This window comes from Monopterus albus, unplaced genomic scaffold (assembly GCF_001952655.1).
Source record: "Monopterus albus unplaced genomic scaffold, M_albus_1.0 scaffold268.1, whole genome shotgun sequence".
Classification (NCBI taxonomy): Eukaryota; Metazoa; Chordata; class Actinopteri; order Synbranchiformes; family Synbranchidae; genus Monopterus; species Monopterus albus.
The window spans coordinates 356,744-373,853 of NW_018128148.1; the positions used below are offsets into that span (position 1 = coordinate 356,744).

General features: G+C 42.2%; 1 protein-coding gene across 9 annotated transcripts in view; it reads left to right on the top strand.

The window, feature by feature from the left end:
- The first annotated feature begins 2,010 nt into the window (after positions 1-2,010).
- atg16l1 (ATG16 autophagy related 16-like 1 (S. cerevisiae)) overlaps positions 2,011-17,110 on the top strand; it is a 47,472-nt gene continuing 32,372 nt past the window's right edge. For 2 of the 9 annotated variants that reach the window (XM_020621791.1, XM_020621792.1), the window contains exons 1-6: positions 2,011-2,030; positions 4,039-4,150; positions 5,322-5,415; positions 6,515-6,620; positions 10,578-10,651; positions 14,047-14,116. In XM_020621791.1, coding sequence (XP_020477447.1) covers positions 4,045-4,150; positions 5,322-5,415; positions 6,515-6,620; positions 10,578-10,651; positions 14,047-14,116 — 450 coding nt within the window. In that variant the 5' untranslated portion in view covers positions 2,011-2,030; positions 4,039-4,044. Of the gene's footprint in view, positions 2,031-2,385; positions 2,478-2,610; positions 3,210-3,699; positions 3,720-4,038; positions 4,151-5,321; positions 5,416-6,514; positions 6,621-10,577; positions 10,652-14,046; positions 14,117-17,110 lie in introns of those variants that run through there. The other 7 variants (XM_020621797.1, XM_020621793.1, XM_020621794.1 and 4 more) reach the window with 7 other exon arrangements.

Below are 17,110 nucleotides of genomic sequence, written 5' to 3' on the forward strand. Positions count from 1 at the left end.
TGTTGCTTTTCTTCTTTTGTCTCTCCTCTATCCACTCACCCCAACCGGTCGAGGCAGAAGGCCGCCCACCAAGAGCCGGGGTCTGTCGGAGGTTTCTTCTGTTAAAGGGAGTTTTTCCTCCCCACTGTCGCCAAGTGCTTGCTCAAGGGGGATTTGTTGGGTTTCCCTCTGTAATAATAGTGATAATAGTAAGGTCTAGACCTTACTCTGTAAAGTGTCCTGAGATGACTTTTGTTGGGATTTGGCTATACAAATAAAATTTGCTTTGCTTTGATTTGATTTGCCACATGCGGAATTTGACTCTGGTACATTGGCTCTCAATGTGCATGTACATATCCCCATGGAAGGGGCAAGTAAACAGGAAACCAGCATAAGGCTGTGTAATGTAACAAAATAAGCAGTACTGACAAGCAACAAACAGTACAAACAATGCAAAATAAGCAGTATAGACAGGCAGTAAATAATGCAGACAGACAAAGGAATGCTCACTGTGAAATGAGATGAATAGGAATAAAAACAGAGTACTTAAAAATACAGACCTGTACGGATCTGTATAATCTGTACAATTGTCAGCTGGGTGGCAACTGGCTCCCTAATGGGAGAGGACAGGAGGAGAAGGAAAGAGTTATAGCATTTTAAACCTTTCAACCCCACCCACTCGTCTTCAGCAGCCAATAACATGAGATTGCTAAGGAATGATGCAGAATGTTTCCGAGGCGCTTCAAATAGAAGTGTGGAGACTGCAAGGTCTTTGCTTAAGTATAATAGGGAGTGAAAAAAGCATTTTACAAAAAATTCAAAATACTGCAAATCTTTGGAAGCACATGCCACCTCTGCTATAGCTACACTCGTCTGAGCCCACTCCCCTGCCACTAGCAGCATGGTTATAAACAAAATGGTGTGAAGCTGCTGCAATATGGTATTGTTGTAACACTTAAAGGGCATTACACACAAACAGTAAAAATAACAGCATAACTGAAATTACAGCAAATCCTCATGCTAACAAGGTAAACAAAAGAGTCTTCTTTCTGTGGGCGTCCACATCCTGATCATCCCCCCATGTGTGATTGGTCAACCTGGTGCCTTTGCTGGATGATGTCACTGTCCGGTGCAGTGCCATGAGGGTGAAAACAGCACAGAAGGTCAGAGCTTAGATGCTCATGCACAGTTCAAAGGTCTGAAGAGACTGTTTACATATTGTTGTCTTTTACTGCATGTGATAATTCATACTCAGGAAGTAGAACTGAAGTGACATTCATTACAAGATGATTAGTTAAAACATTTCAAAATGCACCTGCACTGTTTTGCATTTTCTCACTTTTAGTCAAATAAAAGAAATGTTTTCCAGTTATATATTTCGTAATTGAAGGTTTACTTAAAATTGTGTTTAAATATGTCTCGTTCTCGTGAACCAAATATCGAGCATCGTCTTGTCTTGTGAGCTAAATGTTTCATCACACCTCTACTCCAGATACTTGGACACAAGACTATGTCTATAATTTTTAGGAGTATTTAACTTCCCAGCTGTGTTTGTATCACTCATCACTCAGAATCAATGTGTGTCGTTTTTGAAAAACCAGAGATCTAGTTTGACTCTGATGTGTGATTTATGGTTGAGATTTTAAATACAGTGTAGTGATAATTTGTTTGTCCGGGAGATATAAACTGTAGGTGTGAGATCACTTTAAACTGTTAAAGGCTGAAAACCATTATAAAGCCTCATCCGGTTCTTTCAAACCAGGAACTCCGAGGGACGACTCAGACCACTTGAGTATATAAAAAATATATCCGTGCTGGTTTATTCAAAAAGTCACAGGCAAGAATTTACACTTCAAGTCCAGAGATCTTCCAACCCCCAGCCTGCCAAAAGCAGCCCGGAAACAGGAAGACCCCGAACCAAGCATTGCTATACAATATTAATCCTTTCTGGGCTGTCGAACCGTGACGTCACCTGATATGCCAGCTTGGCAGCTGAGCAGAGCAGTAGACCAAACATGAAGAAAATAATGTGTGTGGCTGTTGTTTTCGTGGTGTGTATCTAAAACAATTTGACATAACATTACACATTAAGACAAATATTATGGTTACTTTTACCGTCATAATAACATTCGTCCCTGACTGCCGCCTTTCTCTGATTTTAACTAACCTTGCATTTAACAGCCTGAGGAAGACATCCTGGCTGCACTAACAGTCCTAGACAACAAATCTCTGAATATCTATCTAACTAAAAAATAACCTAACACTGTTAACACTTCTATCAAATTGTTAACGCTAGGAATGTGATTCTGAATGAATCTTTGAAAATGTCAAGGTATACATTAACAGGTGTGTTTATTACGGAAATAAAGCCCCGCCATAATGTTTGACGCCGCGCTAATCACAGGTCTTAGGCCACATAAAAGTGTTTCCAAAGCTTCTGGTTTTTCCATAAATGTATTATTAGACTACTTTGGCAAAATTCCTGAATGAAATCACAGGTAAAATCTGAACTAAAACAAATACTTATTGATTTTTCTCAAGTGTGTCACTTGAAATGCAGCACTCACTCTACTAGGAAATTTTAATACCGGTGAGACACATAAGACGAATTAAAAATCAGTTCCGGCACAGATTAATACGGCGGTATTTTCATGTACTCCTCCGGGAAGTGAATCGTCGGAGTCAAAATGGTGCAGGGTCGGAGCAAGTTAGCTGAAAAGGCTGATGGCGGTTAACGACAAAAACGGAACCGCTGAATACTAAAGTCCCTGAAGCAACAGCATCTAGGCTAACAGGGGAGAAAACGTGCCACAGTCTGGAAGGCGGTTAGGTGGTGTGAGTTTTATCTGTTCTTCTTTAAAGCGCCGTGGAGCTCTACAGCCAGCGGCTCCGGTAGCATGCTAACATGTTGAGTCACGGGTGTATGTATCCCGCCAGCTGCGGTCGAAAACGGTCCATTAATGCCGTGCAGGAGCCGTGACCCAATGACACGAAGGAGCCAACAGTGTGTTTAACTAAAATCTATTTAAATGTAGGGATTTTTATATCGAAAACACAGTCTCTTGATAATCCGACGCCGTCTTGTTTGTGTTTCCCATAGCAATGTTAGCAGAGAAGCTAACCGACCAGCTAGCATGACTCGTGGAGCTAAAGTTTTTATTTCGTGTTAGCTCGTCTTAAAATCTATCCCGTCAGGTGTGTATTAGAGCTCCTCGTCACCAACTTTACAGGTGAGGTGTTTCTCACTTGACATCTTATTTATCAGTGGAAAGGGTAATTTGCGTATATCTGTTAGGAGTCACTGTTACACTTGCTGTTTAAAAATGTAGGAATGCTAAACTTATTTAGGGCTGTAACCAAGGGCTTTTACATTGTCGGTTCATCTTCAGATCACTTTCAGTTCTTTCCAGTTTTATTTGTGTAGTCAAACAATACATAAATCACATCAGAGTAAGTAACATAGTGAAGGCTAGACCTTACAGTATTTTCTCAAATATGAATTTACTTTTTGTTGAGAAAAGAGTGTAAAAACTTTGCCTGTTATAATTTCCCGTGGACCGAGGTGAAGTTGTCACGTCTTGCATCTTGTGGCCTAGTGTCTGTTCCTGTGCTGTGTTATTGTACACTGAGGTTTACATTTGTGTGGATGAAACACCCAGAACAGGGAGGATGGCAGCTAAGCAAAAAGACAAAGCAAATGCCAATAAAAAAGCTAAACATTCAACAGTCTTCTCACTCTTGTAAGTTATTATGCAAATTCTGAAGTTGAGTTTATTGATTGTGTGAACAATGAGAAGAGAGAGAACTTGTATGTCACTGCTTGATGTGTTCAACAAGAAAAATGCACTTTAGCGAATCCAACAATTGTCTAGTGAATCTGTCATGATTATTTATATTACAGAATTATGTTTTCTGTGTTGAGACAGGTTTACAGATGTGTTGATTCCACAGTGGATGATGAAGTTCAGTATTAACATAATCAAGGCAGAGACCAAACAACAAGAACTGATAATGAGTTTGTATTTTGATGGTGTGTGTGTGTGTGTGTGTCTATATCAGGTGGTGATGGCGGAGCGGGGGCTGGAGTGTACGTGGAAGACACACATCTCGGAGCAGCTGAAGCTCAGAGACAGAGTGCAGAGGCACGCCTTCGAGGAGATCATCCACCAGTGTGAGCCCATGCTGTAACGTGTATGCTCACATATGCTTTGTCCATCGTCTCCCCCTTTGCTGTGCAGACGCTCTCCTGTTTACCGTGATAGATGTGTGTGCAGCAGGGGCAGGAGACTCATGCCCACTGCATCACAATGACTTACACAGGCATTTTCACTCTGTAGACATAGTCACTTTCTATAAACCAGTTAAATGGGGTAAATATGTTTGCAGCACTGGTCTGGCATAGCCACAGCACTCCATTTCTTACCTCATGCTACTTTTGGTAGACATCTGTCAGCCTATCTGACACAGCAGTGATAACACTAAAAAAAGGTCGCATAGTGTGAGCAGCTGGTAGAAATGAATTGAATGTCCCACAACATCAGTGTGCAGTATGGGCAAACAGTATTTTAAAAGGTAACTCTGTTGTATGTTACGAGCACAGGATCCCTCTCATTCTGCGTGTTCCTAACAACAGCATGTATGGATACCCTGTTACTTACCATCAAAGTGCAGATAAATGAGTCAGACATGTAAACAGATGTTGATTCTTGTCCATATCTGCAGACACTAAAATCTCTATGTGAGGGAATCAATCAGATTTTCAGTCCTTTTAAATGGAGAAGTGCAAACAGGATGTTTTATTCGTTGATGCTCCTTCAGTCCTCAAACTATTTGGTCAAAGCTGCAGATTTGACTTTTGCAAGTAAAAGTTTAAAGGTGTCCCTTTATTTGCAGTTTGATCAATATGCAGCATAAATGTAGGTTAAGTGAATATTTCCTCATTACTGAGCAGATCTGTAACGTACAGCTCAAAGTCCTAAAGAACCCAAATTAATATTTGTTAGACTTCCCAGGAAACACAGATGGATACTGATGTCTCCTTTTCTCTCACCTGTGACCCAAGTTACAATTTTATTTCTTAAAAGTTGTAAACTGTAGTAAGCAACACTGTTTTTTGTTATAATTAGTACCAAACTGCCTTTCTTGGAAATATTCTTATAATTTATAGCTGAATAGCAGTTAATTTTTAGTAAAAGACAAGGAAAGTGTCCCAGAAATGAGCTGCTAGATATGGGGCCTGTAAAATAAATTGTGTTGTGCTTTCTGTTTATGAGTCACTTTGTGGTAAATGCTCCAGTGTTCCAGCTTTATGGACACATGATTGAATCAAACATGTGTTTCAGACAACCGTCTGCTGGAGAAGTCAGACCTGCGGACTGTGCTGTCAGAGAGATACCAGGCTGAGAAGTATGACATCCAGAGAGGACACGAGGCAAGGTGAGACATCAACTGATGATTTACAGCACCACAGACTTCTATGCCCTCTGTTAAAATCAGAGTTTAGGGTTGTGCAACAGCTGTTAACCATAGCAACAGGACTGGTGCAGCAAAGACTCTTGATTGTGCGCATATATAGTAACAGATTTCCTGCACCTTGTCCCTGCATTTCTATCTTGTGACTTGTTCTGTGACAGCTGTTTCCAGCCTGCAGGGCTGCTGACTGGTTGGGTCGGTGACAGTACTTGTGACAATTGTGTTGAACCGTTGTGTGCTGCCCATTTCCTTGTAGTGATTTTTAAATGAACTCTGTCATGAGTTTGTGTTTAATTTTCAGTATATTGTCATATTTTTATAAGCACTCAACATAACCTACAAGTATGAGAAATAAAACATGCCAACCGCCTGCCAAGCATCTGTCCTGCTGCTGCCATTTGGCCTCAGTGTGCAGCAGGGCCGCTTGTGCCTGGTTGGTTCAGCTTCAGAGCAGACATGGGTCACTCTGTTCTACCTCGCAGTATCATGCTGCCCTTTGTTTCCATTGCCTGTCTGCTGTAGTTGTGGTTCAGTAGTTTTGAGTAAAGGTTGCATCTTGTTTTGTTGCTCCTACATTGTTCTGCACAGTGACAGCAAAAAAAAAAAAAAAAAACTGTTGCGAGATGCAGTGCAGGCCAATTCGGGTGTATCAACTTTCAGGGAGGTCAGCCTGAATCGCATCATGCTTGATTTGGGGGGCGGCTGTGTCTTAGGAGGTAGAGCGGGTCGTTTCCTAACCGGAGGATTAGCGGTTCGATTCCTGGCTTGTCCAGTCAACATGTCAAAGTGTCCTTGAGCAAGACACTGAACCCCCAGTTGCTCCTGGTGACAACACCGGTGTGTGAATGTGTGAACCGTTGTAAGTACGAATGGGTGAATGGCCAAGTAGCGTGAAAGCGCTTTGAGTGTGCTGTAAAGCGTAGAAAAGCGCTATACAAGTATAAGACCATTTGTGCATGTGAACTGACAGGGGGTTGGACTTTATCTTAAAAAATTGTGTAGAATTAATTAAGAATTGTGTCCCTGATGTGTCCTCCTGACATGTCCTTGTCCTGTGTTTCAGTTCCGGTGCAGACTCGAGTCGCAGCGATGCTCTGCAGCAGGAAATGGCACAGATGAGAATCAAACACCAGGAGGAGTTGACAGAGCTGCACAAGAAACGAGGAGAGGTCAGTCCCCTGCTGTACATACAGACAAAATAATGTGATCAGGGCAGAGAGATGATGCAACAAACACCCAGAGGAACTTGGTTTACAGTTTGACAGAACAGAGCAAAGTTGCATATATTTTCTTCGTCAAAAGTGGCCTGAATGATTTGAACTCTGTATCAAAATAGTTACTTTCTGTTAGTTGACTAGTGGTTTCAGCTCTGAGCAGGTGCTGTGTGACTTCAAACTTCTCTGTCAGCTTGTTCACTTGTTTTATTCTCTCTAAATCCAGACTGTGCAGCTTCATACCATGGAAGCTGGTCAGACCACACTAAATCAGTTTCAGTGTTACATGTGCCGGATTTCTCAACAGTGGAGTTTCCTGTAAAAACCGCTGACGTCAAGCCGGTTCTTAGAAACTGTAAGAAGGCTTTTGTTCTCTGAAGATCAAAAATGTCACATTACTAAAAAACTGATGAGAATTTTCTAATACCGAGGTAGAATTAAACAATAAAAGCATGAATGCCTTTGTGGTTCACAGATCTGGGTCCGTATTGAGCATCTCAGAGTAGGTATTCGCTCCTACCTGGGCAAAGATTCTCAGAATGGCGCATTTTCTGTCCTAACTTTAGGAATAGAAGTCAGAGCTATTTAGCAACATTCTTTTCTTAAGAATTCGCTCTTATCTCCACCAAATGTAGGACGGCTCCAGAGGTGTCCTAATTAGGAGCTGCCAGGAGGTGGCGTTCAGACAGATACAAGCACACAGACTCAGCGGGAGGAGAGATGTTTCACTTACTTAAGCTATATTTAACCCACACCAGACAGGACGAATGCAGGTCGGCCTATGGTTCACAGAGCTGAACTATGAACACTCTAGTTAACAGCGGAAAATTACATAGCTATAAGAACTGTGGTGCCTCCAGCCTTAACCCTTTAAGCACCGTGCACATCTTTGCTCAAGTATTAGGCCACCGCCTCTGGTGTTCATTGCATGAACAATATATAGTGTGTAGTTTCAAATGTATGACCTGCTCTAATGTGATGCCACAGACCCCTAAAGTGGATCATATCGTTTCTACTCCCTAACATGATCCCTGTGCAGCCTGGTGTGAGTGACAGCAGCCACGCTGACATCACCTGTTGTCAATGATGCCTGAAACATCACTGGGACATGTGCAGGGTATTTGCTCATGAGCTCCATCCATGTGTTATTCTGTGGAATAATTGAGTGTGGATTTAAGCGTCTGATCAGTGATTCTCAAGGCCTGGCTGGAGCACAGCTCCTGGGCACAACGCAGGTTGCTGTGTGGAAGGTTGAAATGGGAGAGAGGGGGCTGCTCAGAGTGTGTGCACTGCAGGTCTCACATTTTAATGAGAAAATGCAGTCTGTTGTTTTAAGGAGAAGATGCATTATGTCATAATGCTGAGAAGAAATCACATTTTAATGTCACCCTACAGTATCATAAAAACGATTAAAGTATCTCATAATGAGAATGGCTTCTCGTTATATCAAGATACTAAGCAAGCGTTTAGGTGAGTTGAACGCTGCCTAAACGATAATGGTATGGCCAATGTGTACACGATCCCACCCCTAGTGTGAATATTTACTTAAAGCTGTCATTTTAATGTTCTCCAAGCCATAACCTCAGAGAAATGTAAAAAAATTTTTTATTGGATCTTGTATATTTAGTGCAGACGTAGACTTACCTAAGTTGAATAACAAATAACTTGAATGCTTGAACAAAACTGAACGTACATGAACATTACAGTATTGACTAAGAAGTTTTTCAACAAAGTTTTTTTTTTTTTTTAGTTCTCTCCACCATGAACTTGTCACGATTTCATCTTTTCCCATTCAGACTTATTACCACATCAGAGCACGAGCCTTGGTTTTGTGTATATGTGTGTGTGTGTGTGTGTCAAAACCGACAAACTCATCCATGTCTGTTACTGACTACTGCCTTCTCATGATCCCTGGGAGTGCTTCCTTGTAGCCTGCTGTTGGCAGGATTAGGAAGAAGCAGGTCGATGTGTAAAGGCAGTCTCCCAGGCTCAGCTGGGACAGTGGATGAGATACACCTGGAGACGTAATGAAGTGTTGAAATGTTTAGCAGCAGCTGTTGAAAGTAGGCACTTAGAGGTAAACTCAATGGAGGAGAACAAGAAAAGAGGGGATTTTGTTTGTTCATGAGGGTGAAAAAGGCAGGAAGCCAGTAATTTGGAACAGACAGGATGCAGGCCAGCTAAAGATGGGGAGATACTGGCAAATGACAGTAGATTTAGGGAATCAGCTCATGGTTCCTGAGAAGAGAGTCAACTCCGACCAGACCTTGTGTTCTGGTCAGAAGCACAGTGGACTGTCTATTTTGTCAAGCTTTCAGTTCCCTGGGAGGATGCTGTAGATGCAGCTTATGAGAGGAAGAAACTGAAATAGACAGAGTTGGCTATGGAGGCAGAGGAGCATGGCTGGAAAGTTATAGTCGTCCCCGTGGAGGTTGGTTGTAGGAGGTTTGCAGCCAGGTCAGCTGTCTCTCTGCTTGGTGAGTTCTAAAAGGGCGGAGCCTAAGCCAGGTAATTAGGAATCTAGCTGATGGGGCAGCAAGGTCCAGTGAGTGGCTCTGGAGCAGAAGAAAGGTGTGTGAATGGGGTAAATATAGACAGGAGCTTTGAGTAAGCTAACAGCACATATTAGGAGTTTAACTGGTTTGTTGGAGTGAATAACAACACAGGGTGGATTCTGTGCAACACAAAAGGAAGCAGAAGTTTGGCTGGTTATTTTATATTTTTATTTATTTTTGAGCTGTCTCAACAGTTTGTTACTTTAAATGTTTGGTGGCTAGATCAGCAGTCGAAATGTTTGCTAGTAACTGTTTGGTAACAGTTAGCCTGAATAGACGAAGGGTTGTGTTGGGTGTGTGAGTACAGGCAAAGAGGGGGGTGATCTGGGATGCTGGGACACACTGAGCCTTCTCGGTGTCGTGGGCCTAACTCAGTGAAACACCAGTTAGTGAGAGGGCACCCAGCTGATGACTCTGTACACCTGCCTTCACTCCTACACCCACACAGAACTTGTGTCGGTGATAATATAGCTGCAGACTCGCTGGTATTGTTACCAGTCTTCTTTTGTTAGACTGTCTTGGTAGAACTGTGTCAGTGGTTGGACAGCTGAGTGACCCGGGTTTCACAGGTGACCGCCACTACAAGCCAGCTGGACCAGCCGCTGCTTAACCTGAGCGAATACAATGCAGGCACTGTGTGTCAAGCCACATATATGCTCTCTGCTTGGGTGAAGACAGGGTTCAGAGATGTTTTGTCTTAAGGACAGGTTAGGTCTGGAAAATGGTGCTGCTCGTTGTGGGGCTCTGAAGGTGTATGACAGCCTGGCCTGACACTCCCAGCATCAGCCCACAGTAGACAAGTTGAGAGCTTGGCGGAAACTACATGAACTTAAATGACTTTCAGCCATCTATTTTCTGTCTGTCCATTGCTTATTATGGGGAGTTGCTGTTATATCCTGCTAGGAAATGACTGTCTGATAATTGCGTTACATTCTGTGTTGTACTGAAAAGGTATTAATAGTCTACACAACAGAAACATCAGTAATGTTCAGAGAGGTTTTCTGATTAAGCTGCCTCAATAAGTCTCATATTTTAAGAACACATGTTTCTGATCAGATGATGTGGTTTCACTAAAGACAACCAACATTCCTAGGGAGAAAATGTGCTTATTGACTGACTCTTTTCCTTAATGTGGGAATGAAATCCTTATTTTATTAGTATTTGAGACATGTTTTTAAACATCCTCTATTCTGTTGTTGAAACTAAACTTAGGAGGGCGACTCTCAGCATCGTCTGCTCCTCGTGTTTTTATTTATGCTGTTTTCCAGGTTTCTGACTTGGATTTTTGATGTGTGGTGGCTCTGGAAAGTCCTGGAAACCTTGTTACTGACCATGGTTTGGTGTTTTTGTCCTGCAGCTGGCGCAGAGTGTGATCGAACTGAACAACCAGATTCAGCAGAAAGACAAAGAGATCCAGAGCAACGAGGCCAAGTCAGTATCAGAATAAACACACTTGATTTTTGTCTGTACAAGAGACACCAAGGCCCATATTCACAAACATTCTGAGACAGACTCTCAGAGCTTTTGACTTAAAACTAAAAACCTTTAGCAAGGAGTCCTAGCTTAAAAGTGATTTAGGAAACGGAGCAACTCTGAGCAAGGAAAGCACAGAAACCTTTATGTCAGTGAGGGGGTGTGATTGCCCTTGTTGCCAGGCTTCTTGATCATATGGGGGCGCTGCCAGCCGCTGAGAAGTGACATACAACTCATGGTGTCGATGTGGTGTTACCCGCCTGCAGCAGGGAGCCCTAGGCTTTATTTTAACCCTTCATCAGAAAAACTAGTACAAGCCTCCATTTTCAAATCTTGCTGCAGTGAAATTACAAATAGAAAGTGACTGACTACATTCCCTTAGTGCCATATTTCAGCCAGTCACGTGTCTCGACGAGCCAACTCTGTTTGAGGCGGAGCTCTGCCTGAGGCAGCGTGATTATTCTGCGGATAGTTGTTATACTTCATTGCTTAACCTCTAGAGTCCCTGCGTCCTCATATGAGGACCGCACAGCTTGGGTTTCCAAAGCTCAGGACTCTAGAGGTTAAGTATATTTAACATGTTGGTAATTTCAATATTCACTTTATCTATTTGATATTAACAGGGGGGCAATGACCCAAATGTCTTCATTTTTTTGATGGTACGATGATGTTTAGGCTGTGTCCGGTGGAAATGAAACGTCACCAGAGGTCAAGGTTAGGTGTTAGGTCATTATCCATCATTTTCATGCACAGGTTCATAAAAATTTGGTCATTTATTACCCCACAATTTCATTGTCATTGTTTAATGTTGGGATATTTAATGGCATTTAATTTTCATTCATTTTCATTTTTTTCTTTTTTTTTTAAATAATATACAGAACCAGCTTATGTTCAGCCACTTTTCATGTCAACATCACATGAAGCAGATGCCTGTTTTCCAGCAGTGACAACATAGGCTGTTAAAAACAGCCCCCCTCTGTGGCCCGTAGCGGTCACAGATGCACTCCGTGGCCTCCGTTCTGTGGCTCTTCAATGGGCCATCATCTCCCAGATAGCGAGGTGCACTGAGTAGGTCTCGGTTGTCCTTCATCCACCGCATCAGTTACTTATTTTTCCAAGACCATAGCAACCATTTGGGCTTTTCAGTAGCATTACTTTAAGTTAGGATAAATTGCCCTCTGTGTTCTGAACTGTCAGAATGACCAACAACCTTCAGATTTTCCTGTCATCATTAAAGAAAACATTTCATCAGTGGCAGAAAATATTTGGTTAATATAAACTCGGTGTGTCACAGTATGAGACATGAAAGCACTGTAACAGTTTGTGTGGCCACTCTGCTGATGGGAGAAACATGTCATCACTGCTGCAACTGTTTCATTTTTCAGCTGCCAAATATCTTGATGTTGTGCTCACTTTCATTTCTGGTGTTATGGCATGGGAGATGAGTGCATCTCTGACGAGACCAACCACAAACAACCTGGATTGCCTGTTACTGCACTCTGTAACTTTGGATTGCCATCCTGGGTACCTCACCTGTTAGCTGCATTTTGCTTTAAGGCACCAGACCTTTCTGCTAGCTCGGTATTCTATGATTGTGACACACATGCACAGAGTCCAATCCCTGGGCCTTTATTGAGTTTTGTTATTTTGTAAGGTGACAAAGTAACTATTTAAATTTTGACAAAGTGGTCAGTCTATCCAGGTAATGCCAATTTAGAATTTGTTCTATTGTTTTTGGAGATGTGGGTACTTGCTATCTGACCAAGCTAGCTCTATTAGCAGGCAAGTACCTCTTGTTCAGTTCAGTTTTTGTGGTAAAGGCGGAGCCAGTGTTGACTGGCTTGTATGCATTTAACTGGAAGTATTGCTGGGTAGCTTGTGAATTTCTCACCATAGATCAATGAGAACTTATAATTAAACTTTTTTTCTTAATCAGGTTCTGAAAAGTAAGTTATAAAATAAATGTAGCGGAGTAAAAAGTAAAATATTCAGCTCTAAAATGTAGTGAAGTCAAAGTATGAAACAATAGAAAATGAAAATACTCATGTACCGCTATCTAAAAATTGTACTGGAGTCCAGTGCTTGAGTAAATGTACTTACTTACTTTCCACCACTGTTCATAGCAGAGGAAAAAAAATGCCATAAACTAGTGATTAATTGTGAGTTCGCCATGGACTGTCATGCGATTAATCACGATTAAACATTTTAATTGACGGCACTAAATGTAGCATTTTTGGTTTACGTTTGTACATGGTTGCAAAAGATGCTGTCGTGCTACTTTACATTTCTATTTACAGCTTGCTTCAGATGCCTCAAGTTCAAGCAAATATGGGCCATCTGACTTAAAATGTTTGGTAGTTGATCATCTAGTGTTTTATCTCAAAGGTCACTTATAATGTTATTATAATAATGATAAACAATAATGATGATAGAAAACCTAAAGCTTTGAATTTGGGACAATGTGCATTCAGTTCAGGATGACTGAATTTTGGGACAATTCTAGGAGGATTGTGAAAATAGTCAAGAGCCCTGCGTACAGCAGTAGAACATTATGAGGTGTTTTTACCGGACCAGGTAGCACTGGAAGCTTAATGACAAGCTGTGTGGCCCATTCCGAAGTCTTCACATCCTGCACTGAGCTGAAAGGTAACTTAGTGTAGAAGGTGATGGTCACAAAGGCTCAAGATTTGAAGTGTTGCCTCCTTTAGCAATAGTTGTTTCCTGCATGTTCTGCAGACATGGTGACCATCTTCAGTGAAGTCTCCCTCAGGACTTCACACTTCAGACTTGGTCTTCTTAGATGAATGAAAACTCTCCGGGGCGGCGTTACTCAGCCTGTCACTGCATCCCGCCGGGTTTTCAAGCGAACAAACCCACGTTGCAGACTGGTTGCGTGTGAGAACCTTTAGCTAACTTTGTGTGGTCCTGGACAGTATTTAACTCTTCGGTGGATGCGGTAATGACATTTAAAATCTGAATTTTACTGGGTTTACCCTTACACTGGTAGCTGTTTCATTCCTAGCCTTTCCATCATGTTGTCCTCTGCTTAATAAATGCTGAGCTTCTTAAAAGTCCTCCTCACTACTCAACAGTTTTCTTAGGAGATCTTTTAGGGACTCGGATGCTTTATGAATAACTTAGCTTTACAAGGATCTAATCTTAACTTTAAGTGGAATTTCTTAGAAAACATTGTAATTCTAGGGATTTTCTTAAAACTTTGTCACTAGGAGCTACTCTTTGAACTTAGGGCGCTTTGTGAATACGGGCCCAGATCTGTGTCCATGTGAGGTTAGCTGACTTGCATAGGAAAGGAAAGTGATGCATGATGTTAAAACCTCCTTGTTTGTTTTCAGGATACTGGAGTACCAACAGCAGATCACCAGTCTGGAGGGAGACTGTCGAGACCTGAGGAGCTACCTGCAGGTAAGACCGGACTTGTTCTCCTAAAGCCATCATACACCTGAAGGGTTGTTCAGGGGGCATCCTAACAACTAAATTTCTGGTAAGATTAGTGAGATTAGTAAGACACTGAACATTAAACTAGACATAGGACGGTATTCAAATATATTTATCAAACTGTCTTAATTGCTCTTGCTGTGGCCACACAGAGCAGTCAAGAATGTCACATGTATCTATCATTAAAATAATAAATAAATTTTACCCAAATTAAAAAAACCAACTCGAGTGGAATCAGGACATTAGCTCTTTTCTCACGGTGTATGTGGGACCTTGTTTCCCACCGTAATATGAGTACCGCTCTAACTAGGCTAATGAGGCCCAGAATACAGCGAACTACACCAGGACGATTGCCTAAACCTGTCAGACTAGACATTTTGTCTGCTGTCCCTGTCAACGTTTTTGTTCTCTGATAAATATTACACTAGTGTAGATCCTCTTCTGACTGTAGCTCTGGTTCTACAGGATTGTATCTCAACTCGGGTAATGAGGTTCTCAAATCAGCTTTGACCTCATTCACTGTCCGTCCAGCTGAATCCTCAGCTGGAGAACAATGTGTGTTATGGATCCAGTTACTTGGCTTGTTCTCAGTGAGCCACAGTTTAACACAGTGTGTGGTAGTTTCTGCTACCCTATAAGGACCTTTCCAACGTGGCTCTGACCAGTGAAGTTTATGTACCTTTCGATAGTCCCAGCTGTCCACTGCAGCTGGTGTTGGTTGACCCCTTAGGCCTGGATCCTGTCTGTACTGATCTTCCAAAGCTCTGAACCCGTAGGTCTTCTTTCATAGCTCCCTGAGCTACCTGATAACCGGCTGCTACCTTGGCAGCCAAATCTGCAGCATTATTACCTCTGTTTATCAGAGTCTCTGTTCTCTGATGTCCCTTGCACTTGATAACTGCCACCTGCTTTGGTAGCAATAACGCTTGATCTAGTTCCAGTAACTGCTGCAAGTGTTTTACTGGACCGCCAGTTGAAATCACAAAACCTTTTCTCCTCTAGTGGCACAAGTCTACATGTATTGCCTGTACCGCGTACGCAGAATCTGTGTAGATATTTACAACTTTCTTTTGACAACTGACACGCCTTTATCAAAGCAATCAGCTCAGCCATCTGGGCTGAACTTGGCTGTGGGATCACATCAGCTTGCAGTACTCTTAAGCCAGCCGTTGTGTCCTCGACCACAGCATATGAAGCTACTAGACTGCCAGTAGCTGTCTGACTGTGATCATCACAGTACAATGTTACCTCTGCATTAGGTAACGGTTCCTTATGCAGGTTCTCATGCAGTCTTATCTCTATCTCTGTGTCCGTTTTGCTCACACAGTCATGATCTTGCTCGGTAACCATCTGCGTAGCCATGTTTGTTCCCTCACTTGTAAACTGTATGTGAGCCTGGTTCAACAGCTGTTGTAAGTTCTGGGTCCTGTGGGCAGACAATGTGAAAGCTTTGGAATTCAGAAATGCCCTAACACCATGTTTAGTGTGTACAACAGTTTGATAACCCATTGTGATATGTGAAGTCTTCAGTATCGCTCGACCGATCGCAGCAACATGTCTCACACAAGTTGGATGTCCCTTTTCAACATTGTCCAACTTAGAACTGTAGTACATCAACACCTTTCAGTTTTGTCCTCTACTTTCCTCCCCCTTTTGAAATAGGATGGCATTCACAGTGCTGTCCTTTTCATCAACATCCAAATGAAAAGGTTGGGAGTAGTCAGGTGCATGCAAAGCTCATGCGTGTGCCAAAGCCTGTTTTATGGCAACAAATGCTTCCTCTGCTTGTGGAGTCCACAGCAAAGTAGAACCATAGTGTAGAACCATAGTTCTTGTAGCCCGCCTCTGGGAGCATGGCACGAAGAGGTGCCACAAGGTTTATTAGGTACAAGCTAAAAGTAAAGTAGTCTAATACAGCAGTCCTGTAATAAATTTCTGCTGCACTTAAAGTTCCTAAGAGCACAGTGGCCTCCATAATCCTTAAATGGAAGACGTTTGGGACGACCAGAACCCTTCCTAGAGCTGGCTGTCCGGCCAAACTGAGCTATCGGGGGAGAAGAGCCTTGGTGAGAGAGGTACAGAAGAACCCAAAGATGACTGTGGCTGAGCTCCAGAGATGCAGTCGGGAGATGGGAGAAAGTTGTAGAAAGTCAACCATCACTGCAGCCCTCCACCAGTCGGGGCTTTATGGCAGAAGGAAGTGATACAAACCCGATTCCAAAAAAGTTGGGACACTGTACAAAATGTGAATAAAAACAGAATGCAATGATGTGGAAGTTTCAAATTTCAAAATATTTTATTCAGCATACAACATAGATGACACATCAAATGTTCAAACTGAGAAAATGCATCATTTTAAGGGAAAAATAAGGTGATTTTAAATTTCATGGCATTGTCACATCTCAAAGTTGGGACAAGGCCATGTTCACCACTGTGTGGAATCCCCTCTTCTTTTTATCACAGTCTGCAAACGTCTGGGGACTGAGGAGACAAGTTGCTCAAGTTTAGGAATAGGAATGTTGTCCCATTCTTGTCTAATACAGGCTTCCAGTTGTTCAACTGTCTTAGGTCTTCTTTGTCGCATCTTCCTCTTTATGATGCGCCAAATGTTTTCTATGGGTGACAGATCTGGACTGCAGGCTGGCCATTTCAGTACCCGGATCCTCCTTCTACGCAGCCATGATGTTGTAATTGATGCAGTATGTGGTCTGGCATTGTCCTGTTGGAAGATGCAAGGTCTTCCCTCTTATTGCTACTTGTCCCAACGTTTTTGGAATGTGTAGCTCCCATGAAATCCAAGATGAGCCAATATTTGGCATGACATTTCAAAATGTCTCACTTTCAACATTTGATATGTTATCTATATTCTATTCTGAATAAAATACTGGAATTTCAACCTTCCACATCATTGCATTCTGTTTTTATTCACATTTTGTACAGTGTCCCAACTTTTTTGGAATC